This window comes from Agelaius tricolor, unplaced genomic scaffold, assembly GCF_023055355.1.
Source record: "Agelaius tricolor isolate 1412-34295 unplaced genomic scaffold, bAgeTri1.0.p SCAF_3, whole genome shotgun sequence".
Taxonomy (NCBI): Eukaryota; Metazoa; Chordata; class Aves; order Passeriformes; family Icteridae; genus Agelaius; species Agelaius tricolor.
In genome coordinates this window covers 18,632,282-18,655,087 of record NW_027269263.1, presented here as the reverse complement: position 1 = coordinate 18,655,087, position 22,806 = coordinate 18,632,282, and the positions used below count along the sequence as shown (strand labels likewise).

General features: G+C 41.5%; 1 protein-coding gene across 21 annotated transcripts in view; it reads left to right on the top strand.

Annotated features, from left to right (window-relative positions):
• RBFOX2 (RNA binding fox-1 homolog 2) overlaps window positions 1-22,806 on the top strand; it is a 171,221-nt gene that overhangs the window by 131,024 nt on the left and 17,391 nt on the right. For 20 of the 21 annotated variants that reach the window (XR_011678544.1, XM_071422753.1, XM_071422771.1 and 17 more), the window contains 6 exons: window positions 2,696-2,749; window positions 11,951-12,043; window positions 14,762-14,822; window positions 17,207-17,260; window positions 17,395-17,487; window positions 18,606-18,738. Coding sequence is in view for 20 of the 21 variants with exons in the window: in XM_071422753.1 (XP_071278854.1) it covers window positions 2,696-2,749; window positions 11,951-12,043; window positions 14,762-14,822; window positions 17,207-17,260; window positions 17,395-17,487; window positions 18,606-18,738 (488 nt within the window). In the remaining variant the exon portion in view is untranslated. The remainder of the gene's footprint in view (window positions 1-2,695; window positions 2,750-11,950; window positions 12,044-14,761; window positions 14,823-17,206; window positions 17,261-17,394; window positions 17,488-18,605; window positions 18,739-22,806) is intronic. The other variant, XM_071422755.1, reaches the window with a different exon arrangement.

Here is a 22,806-nt window from a genome sequence, read left to right as displayed (position 1 = left end):
CCCATTGCAGTAGATGTCAAGCCTGTGTTTGCTGTGACTGCAGGCTCTTAATTCTGTCATGTAGGAAATGCTGTACCTCCACCATCTTCTAGGCAGGGAGGGCCATGCCCCCTCTTGTGCAGCTCGCTCAGACCTCTCGCGTTCAGTGTCACCGCCGGCGTTCTGCCAGCACGAGGAGTCAAAGGCCCAGCACAGGGTTCCTGTTGGGTGGGAGCCCTGCACGGGGAGCTCAGACCAGCAGGGCTGGCAGGCACTGCTGGCAGCAATGCCCCAGGATCCAGCCCAGCCGGCTGTGCAGAGAGGGGAGGATGGCACGGCCTAATTGTGCACCAGGAGCTGCCCAGTTTGTTCTCTTTCAAGATGATTCTAATGAGGTAGAAAATGGTGATTTTTGATGGCTTTTAAGATTTTGAAAATAATTTTGGCATTTGCATTTATTGAGAGCCTGGCTGTTTCAGTGTGTGTGGCAAGACTAGGCAGCTGAGCTGATCTGGCAGGGGACAGATCCTGCTCTTGGGCAGGGTGTGCTGCTTTCTGCTCCCTTTTGCTTCTTTGAGCTGTAATGCTCACTGACCCTTCAAGCCACTTCAGCTCAGTAAATTGTCAAAATCTTTGTATGTGTTCCTTTTCTTGGGCTAGGTTTTCGCAACATTGCTGAGCTGTATCAGCTTATCTGCAGGTGAGAATGAAAACTGAGGCCAGCTCTGGAAGGCTGGTGAGACCAGACAAGGAAGGACAAAGGAGCAGGGACAGCCCTTCAGCAGCCACAAGTTGCTGAATTGGTTCAGCCCCAGTCATGTAACGATGCTGAGAGAGTCTACCAAGAAAGCAATCATGACAATCATGACTGATTCCTTTCATGGCAGTAGCAAAGCTGTATGCAACAAAGACAACAAAAAGCAATCAACAGTTAATCTCCTTTATTGACAAGCCCACACCAAGTGTGGGATAGAAATAGAAAACGTATTTTAGCTGTGATTGGCAGAGAAGCAGTCAAAAAAGGAACCAGCATGGATCAAGCCTAAGTTGTTGGGATGTTGAGGTTTCAAGGAAGATGCATGTTTACATTAGCATTATTCAAACTTGTGTAACGTAGGATGTTGTGAATTCAATTGTTCTTGGGATGAATAGAGGATCAAGTATTGTCCTTAAACAATAGAACAGTAAAAACAACATCTGTGAACCAAGATCTCCTTTTTAAAAATGGAGAAGACAAGCAGACAGAAACTATAGCTAAAACTGTTGGAAGGGTTTTGTTTGCTTGCAGACAGTTGCGGAATACTTGTTCAAGGGACTCAGCAACTTTTTGTTGCTTAACATATTCAGAGCTTCTTCTTAGCCACCATGGCTCTCTGCTGTAAATGTTCCAGGTTTTCAACTCTCGCCGCAAGCCTTTTGAGAGGGTCACCAACAGAATTAGTATTATACTCATTTGACTCTGAATGCAACTGTTAAATTAAAAAAAAAATGCTATTTTAAGAATGCTGGGCAAAGGGGAGAGTGTCTCAGTGCCTAGACCCTGTGTTCACCATCTTTTTTAACTGTAAAACCATTCTTTATTTTCTTGTTGATCCTTCCTTCATTTGCTATCAAACTTCAATCAAAACCATGTTGATGGAAGCTTTCCTAAATAATGGAATAGGAAAAACTGATCTAGCATTTGTCTGAGTACAGTATGTATGTGTCTCTAAAATGAAGACTATTCCATATACACACTCCTAAAAATGACATCTAGACAGCAGACATCCAGTTTGGAAATAGAGCATTGACACTCCTGGAGGACAGAGCACTGTGAGCCTCTGTTGAAGTGGTGACTTTTACTTCTAGGCTACTGTTCTGAGTCTGGCTGCTTCAATAAAGTATTTTAATTAGTTCCTAGCAAGGTGAAAGATGTAATCCATACATGGTTCCACGGAAGTGGTAGATTTCCTTCTGTGCTAAATAGGGAGCTCTTTGGAACCTTTTCAGTGCAGAGCTCTCCTTGGGGTCTCCAGGCTGAGGCAGAGGTCAGAATTCTAGTATGTGTGATAAGCTTGCACAGGTTGTTGACCACCTAGTATATGTCACAGGTTTAAGTTGAATGATCTTTTTCTGAAAAACAAACTGTTGGGAATTTTTCATTTTCATGGTTTCTGAATCTGCCATAAATTCTTTTGAAGGCTTGGAGTTTTGGAAAACAAAGGGAAGGAAAGAAGCTTTAGTGTTGGAATTCCCTGAGGCTGGGAGTCTTATGTTACTATTCCCTCCAGAGAAACATCACTTTTAAGTTTCTCTTTGTTATAGCCACTTCAGGAGGAAGTTGAAATGTTGAATTATATGTGAGAAATGTTGTTGGATATCTGAGATTAAATCATAGAACCATGTCTTAGGTGAAATAGTAGAATGAGGGAAAGAAGAATTGTTTAGATTAACGGGGGAAAGATGAGCTTCCTCAGATCCCTGAAACTCTTCTGGAGATTGTTTTTCTTCCTTTAGACTTTTGTGAGAAAACCTGGAGTTTGTGACCATGATGATCTGCATGTTTTAACCCAAGAGAACTGGGTCATGTCACTGGAATTTTATCCCTTTGCCTGTATGCTAGAAATGGAAATATTCTCACCTACCTTCTTGCACTAAGCCAGCCCTTGCAAAAGGTAGGAAAAATGTACCGCCAAAAATAAATGTTTTTTTTTTCTTTTCCCTTGTCTCTCTGCAGCAATTTGGCAAAATCCTTGATGTAGAGATAATCTTTAATGAGCGTGGCTCGAAGGTAAGTCCTGTTTCTGTACCCGCTTCTCTTGTTTTGATTGCAGAGTAAAAGGCAGTTCATTGCCTAGAGAACATATTCTGTAGAGATCAGCAGGAATTAGAGTGATGGGGGAAGGGAAAAGCTATTTTAGGGATTGTCTCCTGTTCCCTCTGACTTGAGACTCTGAGCATGATTGTTTCTGGGTAGCATGTACAAGTGCTCAGAGATGCTCCTGTCTGTGGGATCAGGTTCTCCAGCCTTTTGAACAAACAGGGTCTCAGTCAGCTGAGCCTTCATACCAACCCGTTTCCATTGCATTGGCAATGGCTGCCCTGTGAGGAAGGCAGAATAAGGTAAAACAGCTTTGTGTGATGGGAGGCTGTAAGAACAAAAGCTAAACTCACTCCCATCCCTGCCATTTTCATTGCATTAAAAGACTTCTGTAGAAAAACTGTCATATCTCATATGTGGAAGGATTTTATATACTGTTTTGCAGACTTATTTGGCATTTCTGAGATACTGACCTTTCATGTTTGAGATATTGGTGCTTTAATATAAGCATCCTCATTCCACTTGTCCTGCCCCATGTGGACCTCCCCCACAGAATTTGCATTCACACTCCTGTTTTCTTCTTACAGATATATTAAGAGGCAAGTTTTGTTGAGGGTTAATGGCAATTTATATCTCTGGAGATGAGATTTCAAATGTTGCTCAGGTCAGCTGCAGAGAGATTCAGTGGTCTCTGTCCTAATTGGCAATTGGTTCTCATCATGTAACCAGTATCACCACAATGACAAATTGCTGTGATTCTCTCTCTGCCCAGGAGGTTCAGCACTGGAATAGCAGGGAGTTTTGCAGGTCAGGAGCGAGGTGCATTGCCAAAGCTCTATGGGGGAAGCTTGCACAGTGCATGTCTATACTCTGCTTGACTTAATCAATGCTAAGATTCCCATTTTCAATTAAAACAAAATTTCCCTCCTCCTCACACACACGTGTGTGCACATGTGTGCATGCACACAAAAGGTTTTGAAGTTGCAATTCAGCTAAGCAGTTTTGGTTTAGAGTCTATGCCTTTTGCTTGGATTTGAGGTCCACAGTTTTTATGGTGGCCTCTTTGCTTCAAGATATATTCTGGGGTATGTTCACGTTCAGAGCCTTCTGCAAATTTCCACCCATGTTGCCCAAGATGCATTCTGAAATTCTTCAGTCCTGTATTACCTGGAAACCAGAAAGCCATTGATTTGTATACAAAAGACATGAGTTTTAGTCCTTTCCCCTCATCCTCTGTTTCTGCTTAATACCATGGTTTTCTCTTGTTTTGTTTTTTAACAAGACAGTCTGAACAAGTAAATGTCTATATGGTTTAGTTAGAGTTTTACTTCCCTGCATGGTTAAAAATCTATATGCTTTACCAAAACAATCAGCTGTGCTGAATTTGTAAATATTTATTCTGCTCTCTGCTGTTCTTTTGATATTTATAGGCCAAAGCTACCTGTGAATTACTTTTGATTTTAGTCATTATTGTTTGGTTTTGAGAATAGCCTCTGGCCTCTATCAAATCCCTACTTGTTCACATATAATTGCAAAAGAAAGAACAAAAATAACTGGCCTGGCAAAATGTTCTTCATATCCCACTGCCTATGCTTTCCAGAGCAGTGTTTTCCTCTTCACACATGAACTTCACTCTCTCTCTCCCATCCATACAGCCCTGTGTATTAAACGCCCACGGCTGCCCTTTCCCTTCTAGGCAGCATTGACATTGAAAGCTTTTCTGTGAAGTCTTGATTTATGACTATGAAAAATACCTTCTTGTGCTGTTGCTAAAGCCCAAGGCTTCTGGTTTTCAGTTAAAACAAAAATTATTACTGAAGAGTTCCTTGATGAATGTTGACCCTGAACCCTTAATAAATATTTGGAAAAAAAAAAAAAAGAAAAAAAGAGAAATGTTCTTCTAGTCTTTATTAACCATGCAGTTTTCTACTGCTTTTTTGTTGTCTTGCAGCAAAAAGCAGTTACAAAACTAGTAGCCTGTATTGAGGGTTGTCCAGAATCTGAACAGAATGAGAAAACAGCCAAAGAGTTATTTCATTGTATCTTTGCATCCTTCTCACCCAAAATAATTCTTCTTTTAAAAAGAATGCAAGATTCTTCCTGCTTAGCATGAAAATGGGAGGCCCCAGTGTTTGAGTGGGGTGTAGCTGCACGAAGCACCTGGTATTCACATAATAATGGAAAAACTACAGTTTGGTGATCTGATGGTGAAGCAAAGGAAATGGATCTTTCTGGAGGCCACTCACTCACTCTTGGGTTCTTCCTACACCTTAGGAAAAAAAATCTGAATGCATTTTCCTGCCCTGTGGTTTCCATTCTAATCTAATGATATGAAACCTCTCTCTCTTCTTCTCCTCCTCCTCTCTCTTGGGAATCCGAAAGCAGATGCTCCTGCTGCCTGCCTTGTGCTGTGTTCTCAATGCTCCCTTCCCCTCCCTGGGTTCCTAAGGGTTGTAGTGTTTTGTGTATATGTTTTGTAAATATTTTAAAGGTACAGTGGTAAATTGCAAACTGCCCTGGGTTTGCCCCCACCCAGTGTGCGACAGGGTTGAGCAGCGCTTTGTCCCCGCCAAGCTGTGGCGGGAGAACTCTACTGGGATCGCTCCAGTGCTGTCAGTAGGAGGGACTGGAGGAGGTGTTCAGGTAGCATTCTTCATTTTGAATCCACCTGAGATGACCAGGCAGTTTTCTTTGACAGCCTGGGGAAGATCTGTCAAACTGGCTGCATCTTCAGGATCTCTGTGTACTTAGAGAGTTTGGTGACCAAAGAGGGAGCTGGGTGTATCCATCTCACCTCAGGTTCTTTCAGAAATGGTATTTGTTGACTTTCTCTATCACAGCAGCGTAGGAGGCAGTTAATGAGTTTTGCTGATTCTTCTCTCAAAGCAATATGAATTCTTGTTTTGTAACTCGCTTTCTTCCCAGATTGAGTCTGTTTAGTAGGAATATATGGGCCCTGATAGGCCTCACACTGCTACTGCTTCACTCTGTGTGAGAAACAAGATAAAAACTTTAAACATTCCTTGAATTACATTTTGTTTTTTTCTTGTTTAATAGAATGACGTCAGTTTTCCCTTGATGTATTTGGCTTTTTTTGCTTGCTTCCAGGAAACTAGCTGTTTGTTTCATTTATCCTGTTTACCATTACATTTCTAGCTCTGACTGGTATAAGTGCCTTTAAATAGCATTCTGCCCATGGTTGCAGTTTACCATGCACTTCACTGAACCGTGAATAAAACACCTCCAGAGGAAGTCGAGAGGATTCCTGCTCCTTTTGTTAGTGGAGATGCATCCTCTAGATAGGTATTTTGCCACTATTGTGTTGAATTGAACAAGTGGACATATTTGCAGAATTAATGCAGTCTGCCTGTGTAATGAGTACCCTGTGGCATTTGTAAAACTGCAGGGGAAGGGAATCCAAGCTCTTTGCTCACCAGCTGTGTACCGTGTGGCATTCCAAGATGTGCCCTCATTGACATTCAGAGACCAAGAGTATGTAAGGATACAGCAAAATCTTGGTTGAATAGGGAGTGGGTTTTGGTGGTTTTGGGGTTGTTTGTAGCTTTTAAAATGGTAAGAGTTCATATTGATGCAGAGGAGCTCATGGTTTCAGGATACTGTAAGTTTTATGTCCCTCACTGATTTCCACTTGGGAGACCCAGATCTCCAAATTCTTGTATAGGACTATAGGGCCTATAAGTGCTTCATATTTATTTCAAATATTAGTTGTGTAGTCGGTTATGAGAGAAATTGCATCTGTTGGTGTTTGAATTTATGTAAGTAAACCTATATTAACAAAAAACTTCTGTGGAAGCTGTGTGGATTTTTAAGTTTGCAGTTAACTGTAAGTTAAGATAAGAATGTGACTAGGTTTTGGTAATGGTGCCTTAAAGATTGTAAGTTTGCATGTGCATTTATTTCTACTTTAAAGGGATTAGGTGCTTTGAGTTGAGGCACTCTTGTTCTGGGCCTAGTTTCCACTCAGTGGAAAGCCCCTTATTGCATAAAATGAATTAGAAATCTTGTTTTCATTTTAATTCATTTTATAATTTTTGGTCAGATTTCATCAGTTGAACCAGAAATACAAACAATGTTGTTGTTAATACAATGAGGTTTAAAAACAATTTAAGTACTGGTGACCAGCATCACTTTCTCAGGTCACCAAATCCCTTTAGGATGCCAGTGGCATGAAGGAGACATGACCAGTCTCCCTTTATCCTAGTTCATTGGTTTCATGCCTTGAAGTCTGCAATACTGAACTAAAGAGATCAATTAGTCCATACACTGAACTGATATATTTAAACTTGCATTTCAGGCTGACGTTTATGGTTTCATAGTATAAGCTGATCTACTGCTTCTGTAGGAGTGCTTTTCTAGCAGTGCTCACTTCACTATGTAGGGAGCTGGATCTAGGTGCTAAATTAGCTGATGCAGCAGGGAAAGGAATGAGCTTGTCTTCAGTCAGTTCAGCCTGTTAAACTCATGGACCACGCAGTGAGGTCCAGGATCAGTTGAAGAGAGGAGGAGCAGCACACACTGGGGATGACTGGGGCTGTGAAGCCCCTGTCCTGAGCTGGCTGGAGCTGCTCTGAAGCCCCAGGCTCTCGCTGCCCAGCAGTGCAGGCTGGGCTCCAGCTCCTCGCTGCTGGCCTCTGCCCCCTCTGCTGTTTTGCAGCAGGGATTGGCAGTGGAGCAGCTCAAGCTGGATTGTGGAAATGATAGAGCTTAAAAATAGCCCTGCAGGATTTTTTGAAGATACTTATATTGTGTTTTTTTTTTAGTCAGGTTAATTTCTGTATCTGACTCACCAGATTGCACAGGTACACGGACATGTGCATGTTCTACATGTGTATGTACCTTAATGCAAATCATGGCACAGGGGCTGGGAGGAGCTGGAAGAGCTCCTGGAATGGTGGCAGTTTGGTTTACACAGATATTTTCTCCAACGTGAGGGGTGCATTTGTGTGTGTGACTTCAATAACTTGTTTCTGGGTTTTGTGCTGTGTTGCTGTCGGTGCATTCAGCCCTGCTCATCTCAGGTGGATTATAGCTGAAACCCTCCTACTCTTTCCAAATGCCTTGGAAACAGGTAGCCTAAACTGCTGCCTCTTTGGGAATTTTTTCAGGCTTTTAAAAGTTTAATATTGAAATAAGGGGAAAAAAAACAAAAAAAAACTTGGTTAGAAACAAGCACAGCAGCAGATAACAGCAAGGCTGGTTGCTGGCTGCATGTTCCAGTGGTACAAGGCAAAGACGCTGCTGCTGAGGTGACTGGTCTAAACTCCATGACAAACGAAGGGTTAACAATGCATGGATTTCAAGGGGCTCTGTTTAGTTTTCTTTGGTTTTATTTCTTTTTTATTTTACTTTATTTTATTTTTGTTGTTGTTTTTTGTTTAATTTCTGTGTTCTGGCCACACCCAGGAGAACCGTCTGGTTTTGATTTCTCCCTTTACGGTTACATGGTAAATTTTCTTTCTCATTCTTCAGAGATGGAAACGTTCAAATACTATATATATATATATACATTTATTATTTTTTTCACTGCTCATCATGTTGCTTGTTATTTATTGCAGAATCTGAGGCCAGACTAAAAGGGTGACAGTTACTCGGTCTCTTCAGGCCCTTTTAATAAACCTTTGGGTAAAAAGGGATTAGTCTGGTACTGCAAATTTCTCACCACTCCTAAAAATGTTTATTGGAATTTAGTGTTCGCTGGGTTAAACTTATCTTCTGCATGGGAGAAGTTAAACTTATTTTCTGCATTGGAGAAGTTTGTGGCAGTTGCTGGTGGGGAGGAATTGTTGAAAATTTCAGCCTTGTTATCATAACATTATTAAACTCAAACTATGTGTATAATCTAAATTTTAGAAAACCTAAGTATTGTGTTCATCTACGATCTTCCCTTCCTCTGGCTCCATACCTATTACTATGGAGCAATCCAGTACCTGCTATAAAGCTAAGCTGGTAAATATTGGATACCTGCCCCATCTTTTTTTCTCTTGCTTTGTTTCTTTTTTTTTCTTTCAAGGTCAAGACAACCTTGCTGAGGGAAAACTGAAAAGTGTTTGTTGCATATGTATTTAGGTACAAATTAATCCCTATTCTTTACAGGTCATCTGTGAGAAGGAATAAAAAATATTTGTATGTTATTATTTCTCTCCCACTTAAAAAATGTGTGTATATATATCTAATTGCTAGTTTTTAAGCCTAGAAATAACAAAAATGTCAAGTGTGGCTCACCTGTTTTTCCTGATAGAAATTTGAATGTCTAAGAGATGCATTAATATGACAAACCAAGAGGACACAAATACTAACTGCCATAGTCAACTATGTAAAATATTAATTCAGCATTGACATCAAATGGTGCTCAGCAAAGAGTTGCACAAGCTAAGGGCTGATCTGTCAATAAAATATGCTTAATTAGTTATGTTGTTCTGAATCAGATTAATTCTGGTTTAATTCACATTGTTAATTATGTTCATATAGTCTGCATGTGGATTGTATGCTACCTTGAGTTAACTTAATAAAAATACTGAAAATTCCTACTCAGTTTAAAGATATTTAATGATAACATAGTTTCTAAAAATCCCATACAGACTTTACTAATTGCAAACAGATGTGAATTAAAATAGTCTTAGTTTGGTTCTAGCCCGCACAGATTAATGTCTATAGAATTACTTTCCATCTGCACTCCAGCTTTCAGTTCACATCATCACTGAAGACATAAATTTCATTTGTTCTCCACAGGCTTGTCTAGAACAAACAGAAATTTTAATGCAAAAAGAGAAGAGGGAAATAGAGATTCCTGTTGCAGTCTTTACCTCCCCTCCTCCCCCAGCCTTTAAAGGATGTTTTTTCCCCATTATGCAGAACCAGAGGGAAAGGTGTTGCTCTTTTTCTCAGGCTTACCTTTCTCTGTAGGGGCTCTTTAAAGGAGGCACAGTACCCTATTCCTTCATAATCAGCTGTGCTATTACACCCCCCGCATCCACTCAGTTCTCTGCAACATATTTGAGAGTTATATGCAGTTGGGCTGTTTTATTAGCCCCTGTGTCTTGTAGCTCTGATTTTAATTCATTTAAACAGGGAACTTCTATGCTGTTCTGAAAGAGGCATCAGTTTGTTATTTATATAGCTCTTTATTTATAGCTGGAGAAATTAAATTATCTGAAGCTTTAGATTATTGGGTTGGAGCCCAAAGGAGCGCTTTTGTTGATCTCAGCATTGCAGTGCTGGCTAAGATCCTTTATTATTACTGTTCAGGGAGGAGGGAAAAAAGTAAACCTTCCCCCTCAAAAAAAACAACAGCCACCACCCTGCATTTTACAAATTTATGGCAGTTTTGTGCTGGAAACCTGGCTGTGGATGATAAAGGCCAGCTTGTCACTTAAACAGCTTGGGCTGTTCAGATTAGTATTGTAAAGACCTTTAAAAAGCACTTAAAGAATAATAGTTTGCTTGTGTCTTATTGCTAACAATACTTAGAAATCAAGATGCTATCTGTTTTTTGGGCTGTCCAGTCCAAATACTTACTGATCCCAAGGTGCACGAAGGAGGTTGCCTGGCTAGCATGCCCCCCTTCCCTGACAAGCATAGCTGTAGATCACTCTCATCACCTCACTCTTCAGTTAACATTGGGAGGCAGTTTCCATTGCATCAAATATAAGCTTTGTTGTTCTGCTCCTGAGGGTACTGGAGCCAGTGGAAATTACTCTCTGTACATTAAAGCAGTATTTGCTTTATACCAAGCCACAGGAGCCAGTTGTTGCTGTTGTTAAAATGTCCTGAAAGCAGAATGCAACAATGCTTTTTTGTTTGGGTCCACTATCTCTAATGGCGTGAAGAGTATCTCATCACAGTTGTCTGTATTAAGATGCCATTTGCTCCTAGTTAAAATCCTAATTCATTTTGTCATGTTGGCTCTCTCTTAATGTCAGTGCACTCAGCTCTGTGGAAGGAAGCATGGTCTCTTACCCTGCCCTGTTATAGCACTGCATGAGCTGGCAGCAGGATGAGCATGTGTAGGACGGGCATGTGTTGCTTGTGCCTTCATGGGTGTGGTAAACCTGAATTTATCTAACTAAAGTGACATTTTGGCAGTCCTTGAGCCTTTGTGATTGCTCCAAGCAGGACATGTCGATTTTTCTGGAAATTCTGTATTCTAACCAGGCAGAGATCTGTTCCTATCCACCGTGCAGAGGTTGCCATCTCAGAACACAGCTGAGTAAGATGGGTACCAGAGGGTCAGAGGGTCAGCAGATGTGTAGCAGTGTCATACAAAACCTGCCTTGACCAATGAATCAGTATTTAGGTGTTTAGATGTACAGTCAAGTCCACCACAGTACTCAGAGATAAGAATATTCTGAAACTACAGTATGCGATACTCTAAATTTTCACATTAAAAATGCTTATTTTATGGTGCCACCTGGAAGCCTTGCTTACTTTCAGGGCCCCATGTATCATTGGGGAAGCTACAGGCTTAGAAGTAGGCATGAGCTGTGCCCTGAAGAGCTTACAAGGGATGCTTTACAAAGAGCCCTTCCTTTCAACAGTGTTCTAAGGTAGGTAATTATTACTGTCTCCATTCCACAGGTGGGAAAAGTAAGGTTTAACGTTTGATTTGCCTAAAGTGTTGCAGAATTCCTGGTGCCAGGCATGAACTCAGATTGCTCAAACTCACATAGCAGTTCTCAAGGGAAAAAAGTGCTGCTCAGTGTTGATGCCTTGTACTGTGTCTGGGGTGGACAGGAGTCCTATGAAATTTGTGTGTTCATTAAGAGGGGAGAGAAGCCCTACTTGGCCTTACCCAGCTTGCCTATGTCAGAGCAGGGTTTAGTGTTTTTAAACAAAAAACCAAACCAAAATGAAAAATTGTCTCGAGTAACTTCGTACTTCTTTTTTGGTCTGGCCTCAATTGCTTTTATGTTTTCTTTTTTTTTTTTTAATTACTCTTATTATTCTTATTATGATTACAGTTCCTTTTTTATTGATTTTAATTTCTTTCATTTATGAAACATGCATGAACCAACAATGTGACTCTAGGAGGTTATTGCTGAGTTGTGCTGATGTCGATTTCATACTGTGATATTTTTTCTCTATTTACCTAGAGATCAGTATTTCAATATATAACGATGTGCATGTTTTCCCCCCTTCTCCCGCTGCATGCAGGGATTCGGGTTCGTAACTTTCGAGAATAGTGCTGATGCAGACAGGGCCAGGGAGAAATTACACGGCACCGTGGTAGAGGGCCGTAAAATCGAGGTGCATGTCTTCAGTAATTCAATTTCTTCTTTATATTTATTCTTTTGATTTCTTTTTGTGTCTTGCCTCACTTATTTCACATTTGGATCCCAGTCTCGTGTGTGCGTGTGTGTTTGTCTGTGTCCTTCACCTCCCTGCACTGAAATGTATAGAAGTTTACACCCTTTACAGAATATTTTTTATTGTTGTTTTGGGTATTTTTTTCCTTTTCTTTCTTCTTTTATTAAGTTTTATTCCCACCCACTCCAAGTTTTTGCCCTTCTGCTGTCTTGATTTTTCCTTTGCTTCAGTTTGCAAGGCTCTGATTTCCTGTTACCAGGCCTGAACAAAACTAACTGAAAGAGTACTGTCCAACTTCTAACTGTGTCCAAAAAAGAAAGCAGGGGGCCAGCCAGTATCCTCTCTTTCCTCTGAGGCCAGTTCTCCTCCATGCAAGTGTGAGATGATGCCTGTGGGAGGGGTGGGGACACGTGGGGCAGCAGCCTCAGGTGGGCTGTGCTATATACACTGCTGGTTTCTTGATCAGCCCGTGGTCAAGAATAGGTTTGGTGAAAGCTAATCCTTAAAGTCTGCTAGCTCTCGCCGCCAGGGAGGGAAGGGTTAATGTTGGCTGGCCGTCATGGCCATATGTTGGGCCTGTCTGGTGTTGACCAGTTTGGTGTTCCACTGTGTTGAAGGCTAACTGGCATCATCCCTCTCTCCTTCTTTCTTTAAAAAAAACAAGCACAAACCAAAAAGTACAAATATTGAAACAAAAAAAGCCGCCGTTTTTGAGTAAGATGTCTGCATATTTTGCCTTTTTTTTTTTTTTCTGTTTTGTTTTGTTTTTTTATTTCCCTTTTCGATGGTTTAGCGTTTAGGGCCCTTCACTTGACTCACTCTTTCCATGGTAACTATACACAATGCTGGCGATGGTACGAGTTGGCGGTAAGTGAAACAAAAGTGCTAGAGAAGAAGCTTTTTCTTTTCTTTTTTTTTTAAATTTTTCTTAAAATTACAAAAAAAAATTAAGAAAGAAAAAATCCATCTGCCATCTCACATTAACACTACGAAATGTGATTTGACTTGTTGTCCCCACCCACCTCCTTCCCCTTCTCTCCCTTTTATTTTCAATGCTGTTGAGTAATGCCGCCTGGACTTTGGATGTACATATTGTTTTGTAGCAGTCTGAGCTGTTTGATTACTGACTTCATGGTGATTTCCCCTTGCACATCTTACTCAGAGTTACTGAACTCCAGTTTGGCTGGTTTTTATTAATGCACCCATATCCTCCTCTCTCTCTCCTGCCCCTTCTTTCTGCTGCTCTTTCTATCTGAGACCTGTTTGTAGCTGTTATTGTTTTTCTCTCTTTTTCTTTCTGCCCCCTCCCCAGTTTATTTCTTTACTAAGTTAAATGCAGCTGTTGGTCTCTTTGCTGACTGGTGGTTTCTGATTGGTTCTGGCAATTTTTCCTTTAAGTGCTTGTGTTGCACTTTGCTGTAGCAGCTGATTTCAGGCACTCGCTCCATCTAATGATTGTCTGTGAGACCCTATCCCCTCACTCCTCCCCTCCCCACCCCCTGAATCAATTGTGGTGTGTTATTTTTCTTTCTTTTTTTTATCTGTGTGTGTTTAACTGCATGCTCTCAGTCTCATCCTTGTTGTTTCCCATTCTTTCTTTTTTAAATGTGTAATGTTTCTATTGTTTTGGGTCTAAAACAAGAGTAAAATGTAGCTCTGGACTCCCCACCCTGTGTACGCCCACCATCCATACAAAAATAGAAGCTGCCTCAGGCCCTTGAGATGTATCCATTTTTTTCCTTCTTCACCCTGGCCTCCATTCCCATTGGGCACGCGTTTTGATAAATTATTGATGATTCATAAAGACTTCACCCTCCTTGCAAGAGCTTTGAGGCTGACACGGGGCTGCAGTAACTTGGCTTCCAAACTAGTCCATCTTTTCTTTATCAGCACCATCTCTGTGGTAACACCCCACTTGCTTGAGCAGTCAAACCGCTTGGAACTGTGCAGAGCTCTGTAATGAGGGTGGAGGGCACAGTAAACCCAAAAATGATCCAGGTCTGCTGCTATGTACTCTTTTTGTCCCATGAGATTTGTGACAAGGAAAAAATTATCTGGAAAAAGATCTGAAAATGGTGGGTGTAAATCAGTGAATGTAGATCATCTGAAGAGTTGGTGATGTTCCTCAAGCCTTGGGAGTTCAAATCTGATGCTGAGGGATTCCAGGCTACCTTTTTCTACTCAAGTGTTCTGCCAGTGACCTGCCGGGCCCCAATTCCAGCGGTGAGCTTGAGAAACAAGTCCGCTTGTGCATCACCTGGTTCAGTTCCCCTGCCCTGGGCTGCAGAAATTATTCCTGCCTCTCTAAGAGAACCTGGACAAAGCATCAAGGGTTTTGCCCTTTTGATCACTGAGCTGTAAATAATCCCGTGCCTAGGGATGTCAGGGTGGTGGAAAATCTGCACTTTACTCTTGTTGGCCTTTTGTTTAATGCATAATTTTAAAATGCCACGTTTAGCTGTAACTTTTATAATTAAATGGCAACTGTTAAAAGTAATTTAAAGATTGCATTCATGTAAAATTAGCTGTTTAATTTTTTTTGCTCAGAGAAGTATAGTGTGTATGTGTGTGTGTGTGTGGTATCTGAGAGTTTTTCACCATTTCCCTAACGTTCTGTGCTTCCTTCCCTCTACTCCCCCTCCCCTTTCTTACTTTTAGGTTAACAATGCCACTGCGAGAGTGATGACCAATAAGAAGATGGTCACACCTTATGCAAATGGTAAGAGAGACAGTTTGTACTAGTGATGAGCTGAAACGTTTGAAGAAAGACAAAAGAGAAAAGTCATGACCTCTCCTCAGGACCAACAGGAACCAATAAAACCTCACAAACTCTAATTTGTATAATTATACCATTCAGTATAACCCAAAAGTGTTTGTGGAGAATACCATTTTCCAGATGGAGAAGTGGGGACAGAAAGAAGTAGGGACATGCCCCATGTGGCTAAGATGGGTGAAGGTGCCAAGGGCCAGTGGGTTGCCTGCCCTACTACTGCAAGCTGATTCTGTATGGTGGGATGTGCAGTACTCCTGAGTCTCACTGCCATCACATACATACCTAAATATGAATGCAGAAACATAACTTAAGATGCTTAATCTAAGTAATTAGCTGAATAACTTAAGATAGCTCAGTTTAGGTTCTATCTGTAAAAGTACAGCTGTCCCCAAGCAACCAGTAAAACAGAGCCTTTGCACTGCTTGTTTGCTGGCTTTTTGTTTCAGACTGCCTGCATTCAGTGAATTTTCCAGTGAACCTAAACAGAGAAAGACCAAGTTGTTTGGGTAGTGAGGAATCCTGTTTCATTGGGATATCTTGGTGGTTCTCTGTGAAGTCATTTTACTTCATAGGCATACATAGCATAAAAAGTGATTCTTCCAGCAGAATGCTGCTTTGATAAAGATTTTGAATCTGAGTCTTTCTCCTGAAATGGGCAGCAAAGTTCTTTTCAGTGTGAAAGTGTTCCCAAACAGTTTCTACAAGGCAGGAAGCTGCATACAGGTGGTAGCTGGTGTGACAATGTGTTTTGATTACAAAGTCTCCAAACTCAGGAGATAAAAATGTTTTATGTTGCTCTGCTGCTGACTTACTGAGTGGTCCCTTTCAAGTAGATCTTACCTTGGGTACAGAGCTGGGGAAACATAGCCAGGCAAAAGGCTTGGGACTGTGGGTCTCATAGTACCTGGAAGGAACTAGGAGATTTTGTAGCAAAAGGCAAGGCATCCATGGTACATTGTCCTGAAAACAAGAGCAGAAAATGTCATATATGTGACGGTTTGGTACTGAAACTTGGCTTACTTGTGAAAGTGATAGCCTACAAGAATATTTTGCTTTTGCAGCCAGCAGTTTAAAGCCAACTTTAAAGCTATGCAAAGAAATTTAGTATTAGACCAGGCTTAAGGAGTACTGGCAAGTATGGTTGTACAACTGTTATTAAATTTAAGAGTTGACAGTGCTCTTGTTGCCACTACTGGAGTATTTTGCCATCAAGGTGACCAGTGCAGCAGCAGTGTGTCTGTACTTGCAGAGGGAGCCTGCACTGCATCTGTCATTGACACTCTGCCAGCAGGTGCACGTGTGGTGGTGATGGGATGCAGTTCTCAGAGTTGTTCATATAGCTTCTAGAGTGGTTAGAGGTGTTAAAAGTTCAGCAAGTGCACCAGGGCTCCAAGACAGAGGAAGCGTATAGATTTATTTAAATAAAAATGCCTCTGTGATTGCTAGCTGAACAGCTGAGATCTTTTCTGAAAGAAATGCTTTGTGGAAGCCAGCCCAGATCACATTGTTAGCTTTATATTTCTTTTCTCCCGCATTAGAAAGATGGAGGGGGGAAAGACAAATAGGTTTCTAGATGTGACTGGACATATGTACCAACTCATAGCCATACTTCTTTAAGCTCTATTCTCTTCTAGGTTTTATCTTGATGATTTGGAGTTCTTGCCAATTATCCAGATTATATTGAAATAATTTCTCTGTGAAGGCTTTCACCTGAAAAGCAGCATAAAGGAGAGAAATACTAAAATAACAGTGAGGAGAAAGTGTGAGATGAATAGAATGATTTTTTTTTTTTTAAGTGAACTACAGTTGCATAATGCAGTTAATGAGGAAATTCAGACACTGTTGCTTTTTAGCAGATCTCTAGCAGACGAGAGAAGGGTGCTTTGAGAATTCAAGGCTATAATTTGACTTGCCTGAGATGACAGTCTGGGCCAGTGGCTTTAGAGAGGGCTTATATCTGCAGTGTTCCCAGTGAAAGTAGGGAGGAGCTGGCAGCAAGGCTCCCGTAGGGAATGCCAGGTCGCACGGTGCTCGTGGCAAATACACATATAAGGTAGTTGGCATTCCCACAGCAGTGCCTCTGCCTGCTGCAGATCAGCTGATGTTTTGCTGTTCCCTCCGATACACCGGTGACCTGCACCTAGAGCTTGACATTAGGAAAGGGCAGTTGGCCTCCATCTACACCAAGGGGGATTGAGGCGAAGCAGAAATTGGAAAGAGCTGTGCATGTGAAGCTGGGGCGCATGCAAGAGACCATTCCCCCTACCCACGCTGCCCGTTCCTTCTCTTGGTGTAGATTTTGGCATTCACTGCAGTCTTTGTTGTTTCAGGTTGGAAGTTGAGTCCTGTGGTTGGAGCGGTGTACGGCCCTGAGTTATATGCAGGTAGAGCTTAAGTAGACACTTCCACTTCTGCCATTTAACTGCAGTGGTGTTTGTTTATGTTCTTAATCTGCTGTTTCTTTATAACCTTTTTATGGTTTTGTTTTTGTTTTTTATTCTTTTTTTAATTAAATTAGCATCCAGCTTTCAAGCAGATGTCTCGCTGGGCAATGACGCTGCAGTGCCCCTGTCAGGAAGGGGGGGTATTAACACTTACATTCCTTTAATCAGTAAGTAGCCCCCAATGGCCCTTGTACTGTTACTGTGCTTGAGTTAATAATGACCTGTTACCCTTCTTCTCTCCAGTCTGTATAATATATACTTGAAAGGATGGGTCACGCTGGGAATGAGTTTACCTTGAGCCAAAGTATAGTGTGCAGTTGCTGTAACTTGTTCATCTGCAGTGTCTTGCTGTACTGCTGAATGGGTCCTTCTGAACGACAAGGAGGCTGCAGAACAAGGGGAGGGTGTGTGTGAGGAATGGGCCATTCCCTTGCTCCCCTCCTTGTATTGAAATGGAAGAAACCTAACAGACAAATCCCTAAAGTACATATTATACAAGCTGTTGAACCACGGGTCTGCAGGGCCCCTAGTGGCATGCTCCTGGATGCATGCTGGGTTGGGTTTGTGCCCTGGGACTCGTTCCCTCTCAGTATCTGTTTATGACGTGTTTGCAGATGCCTCTGAGGTTTTACAAAGTTTCATCACAAGCCAGTTTACTCCAGTTTAAAGCATAATAATAGAGGCATTGCTATATGTGGTGCCAGTTATTGGTCACACTTGTTAAATGAAGGTGGGCTTTCAGTAAACCGGCATTTTATGGGAAATTGCTGCTGCTGTTATATGGGCTATCTTGTCTTTCAGGCTTTAAAATGAACATACAGAGGATTGGGTGGCAAAGAGTGGGAGGGGAGAGGAGGGAAGAGACTGATGTAAGTTGGTTGACTTTAAGGGCCTCTTGACAAATTATTTTAAAGAGCCTCTGCAGTTTTGGAAGAACTGCGTGCTGTATTGATAGTAACTCCCCATGCTTCTCAGACTCTAACCAGACTGCATGGCAGTATCGAAAGGTGGGGGGATTTGAGCCCTGTTTGGGGTGGGTAAGGCATGCCAAAACATTAACCTCTTGCATGCCAAACCTCTCTGCAACCCTTCTCCCCCCAAAGGCCATGGTGTAGCAGGAAGTATGTATGGGATGCTTGCTGGGTTATAAGCATGTCCTTCTGCAGGATTGATGCCAAATGTCCCACCGCTGTGGAGCTGTTGTGTCACTTTGTTTGAAGCAGGTGGTTGCTCTCTGGAGTGGAGATTGTATCCTTTTCACCTTCCACCTTGTCTATCTTCACAGTTCCAGGCTTCCCCTATCCAACTGCAGCCACCACAGCGGCCGCGTTTCGGGGTGCCCATCTGAGGGGCCGAGGAAGGACAGTGTACGGGGCAGTGCGGGCAGTTCCTCCCACGGCCATCCCTGCCTACCCAGGGTAAGCACTGTCACAAGAGCAGAGTGCTCTGCACAGCCGTGTCAAAGAGCTAATCGGTTAACAAAACCCTAAAATTGTCTGGATGGTGAGAGTCAAGATCTTGCTAGTGCCAGAGCATTCTACACATGATGGCATCCAGTGGGGGCAAATCTAAATTTTTCTGTGTTAAGTTCTTGACTGAAACAATTTTCAGTACTTGCAACAGCTTAAAGTGCTGATGGGTTCCTTCTCATAATTTCTCAATTTGTCTGTATATGGTATTTGTCATCCATTGACCCAATATGTTATAGTGCTGCTGAGAAGGACACAAAGAGAAGATCTAAAATTCCTGAAAAACTTCTGCTCTTTGTACTCCATTTGTGTTTCCATATTCAGGAATGAGAAATATTATCCATTAATTCATGCCTCACCATCTGGCAGTAGGACACAGAAGAGCCAGTTACCCACAATGGATTTGCTTTCTTTGTTGGAGACGGTTTAAAAAGGTTTAAAACAAAGATTAATCAAGTCCATTAATTTAAAGCTGGGAGTGTTTGGGATGTAGAGAGAATGATAATGCAATGAAGCAATGGCAAATGTGTGGCCTTAGCATTCTTTGCCCTCAAATTTTCACTAGTAATGCAGTGCAAAAAATGCTGTTACAAAGGAGTATTCTGCTGTTTAAAAGTAGAGGGAACTAGATCTGTATGTGAGTTTTGGTTTGGGTTTTTGTTGGTTTGTTTAAATGTGGTGGAATGACAGATAGATAAATCAACAAATCCCTTCCAAACTGTCTTTTTTTTTTTTGTTGTTTTGTTTCTGATTTTGAGGATGCTTTAATCATATTGTCTCGAGTTCTACTTGCCATATTTTCCAGGCCATGTTCTCAGAAAGAACAGGAGTAGAAACGAATCCTCCAGCACAGAGATGTGGACTGACCCTTCTTTTCCTTTACACTAGGCCCAAAGGGGAAGAAAAAAACCCATAAATATTTTATTAAGAGGGAAAGTGGAATCCATACACATCAGTGCAGGGAGCTGGCCTGATCTATGCTGGATAAGCTCACAATACCTTCTGCAGCAGATTAAGTGATGACAGCTACTGTGATCCTTTCAGAGTCTAGTCTGATTTTTAAAGTGGAGCTCCAGGAAGCAAGCTGCAATGCTCAAGTACCTGTCTAGCTTTGCTCTTTGGCAATTTTGGCAATGTTTGTATTAATTCACCAGAAGACTTTAAATGGAACCTCTCGTCTCAATATTGGTCTTTTGAACAGAGTGTTTCTTCTGGGTTTTCAAATCCACTTTTTTGCCATCACTCCTAGTTTACCTTCTCTATCCTCTAACCATAGCCTCTGACCTGCAATTGTCTGTCTATTGCTCTAAAAATGGCCTGGTCCAATTTTACTGGGGAGTGCTCCATAGTGAAACAAAGCAGCAAAGCTGAAAAGCTGAGCTAAGTGCTACCATCTAGCAGAATATGAAATATTTGCACCAGGGAGGCGGAATGTGCTTTTCATCCCTGGGAGTAACAGCTAGAGCATTCCTAGCCAGAGGCTGTCATGAGTGGGGCACTGGGAAGGCCTTGTCTTTGATGTAAATCCAGCCTGAGTCCCATGTAAAAGGTTTATTTTCATTTGAAATATGGGCCAGGCTCCAATGATTAGCCCTTCCAAATACTGTCTCATGTCTGTGTTTACTGGTATTACACTGAATTTTTCTGACCTTGTTAACTGATCCCATGTCTTCATGGGCAGCATACTATCTAGTAAACATTTACAGGGCACCAGTAAGCAAGGCAGATTCACAGAGTCCCAGAACTGTCCCTAGTCCCAAGCAGTGGGATGTAATTACCTACTACTGGTGTTTTTTGTCATCATAGTCTGTCTCTGCAAGATGCTTTGTAGAACAAATTGGATTCCTAGTGGAATAATACAAAATGTGCTGTACAATTCCATGTTGCAGTAACCTGTAGGACAGCCACCACTCTGTGTGGGCACTGTTGACCTCCATGGGGTCAGGGACAGGCACACGTTCCTGACATCTTGCCCTCCATCCATTACTTTCTTCCTGGCCAGTGGAAAGATGACACCATAAGATCAGTCAGCAACATGAATGACCAAGACATAGTGAGTAATGTTGAAGAAAACAGTAAAGTGGGCTACAGGTTAACTCAAACCTGATAGAAGGAATTGGTATTCCCAAACCTCAGTGGTGTTTAAGTTAGAAAACTTAATGGGATCACTGCATTTGAGAGCTTAGCAGAATTTAAAAAATACAGAATGTAGATTAATAAAAGCTCATTGGTATTGCCATACTGGATCAGACCTGAGCACCATCCAGGTTAGAGTAAGTTTTGACAGTGTCAAATGCTAAGCCAGAGGAAGGTGCAAGAAATCATAGCTCTTAATAGTTTTAATATTTATTTCAAGAACTCAGGATTTGCCAATGCCTATGTGGAACGCCCATACTTATGTGTGGCCATGGTTGTTTATCCAGAGAAGGGTTTTGATACCTCAGAAAGCAACTGCTTAGACTATTGTAGGTGAGTTAGATAGTCACCTAAACCTCACTTTGAACAGTACTGCAACCTTCAGTTTTCAACTGAGGTGCCACTTGGTAGAAATAAGGAGACATTATAACCTCTGATATAAAGCACAAGTAAAAACTGTACTGGAATATTGCCCTGATTTGTAGCAGCCATGCTTTTTAAATGAGAATGCTAACAAATAACATTTCAGACCAAAAGCTGAAAGAATCCAGACAGTCTGAAAAAAACTCACCTACTATAAAACTCTCAAAATTAAATAAGCTTGATACATTTTATTTCTCAAACTATAGGTTAGTCATTGGCATGTGCATGGTCATTAAATACCTATATGAGGAATAGACTTGCCATAGTAAAGAGTAATTTTGTCTAGGAGTGTAAATATATATGAAATTCACTGATTTGAAGCCATAGTAGATAGAAGACTAGATACAGGGCAGCAGTCAGCTTTGAGGGTTTGAAGTGTTTTTTTTCGCTCCTTTTCCAACACAACAGTCAGCTGTTGGTACACCTAAATGATATGCTGGCTACTTTACAAAACCAGCCTGTTTCTTTTTCCCTTGGATGTGTTTTAGCACAGCTAGTAGGCTTTTCACAGATTGCTCCAAGATTTGACTGGCTGCCAGGCTGTTTTATACTTCTGGTCAAGCTACATAACCGGAATGTGGTTCTCAGATGAAGGAATTCTCTGGTTTTGCTAGCATTAAGAATCACAAGTATGGATATTCTGCCATATAAATAAACCTTGCTGAATTTCAGCCCTGGAAGCTGATGTCAGTCAAATCCTAACTAAAGCAGAGATGAAGGATTCATGTGTGTTTGGGTGTTTGGATCCAGGAAGTCTTATTCTTACCTGTTATTAGTGTTCCTTGCAGTTTTCTCTGGAGAGCTGATGCTAGCATCTCTTGCTGATAGAAATAGTGGCCTGATCCAATGTGGTAATGCTTATGTTCATCCAACTGCCTATGTTTGGAATAACTGTTAAAACTGCTAACCTGTTCATAAACCAAGTCACTTCCTCTGTCGTGCGTTTGCCTTTCCTGCAGGAGCAGGTGGAGTATCACTGCTAAAACACTCCTGGTCCTAGATAGAGAACCCAGCAATGTAAGTCACTGCCCCAGGAGCCAAACTCTTTGTTATGTGGTTGTAAAAATTTAGCTTCAACAAACATGATCTTATGGCCTGCTTCTCCCTGCTGAAGTGGCTCCCCTCTTCCTCTAACAAGGGTCTCTATCTTCATTCCTGCTCCCAGCGCTCTTGGAGACTACAGTAACTGTGTCCATTGGGAATGGAGTGTACTTTTCCTGGGGAAGGCAGCAAGACTAAATTATTCAAGCAGTAGCTAACACTGCAAGATTTTTTTTTTTTTTTTTTTTTAGTAATAGCATGCAGAATTTTGGCAAGATCTGCTGGGCTTTTTTTGTGTGTGTGTGCCTTACAATAGGTGGGTGTCTGAGGGTTGCAGGCTCTTGGCAGCATTTCACATTCCATCTGATGAGTAAAAAATGGTAGTCAAAAGAATAGCTAGTGTTCCATACCTTCTTT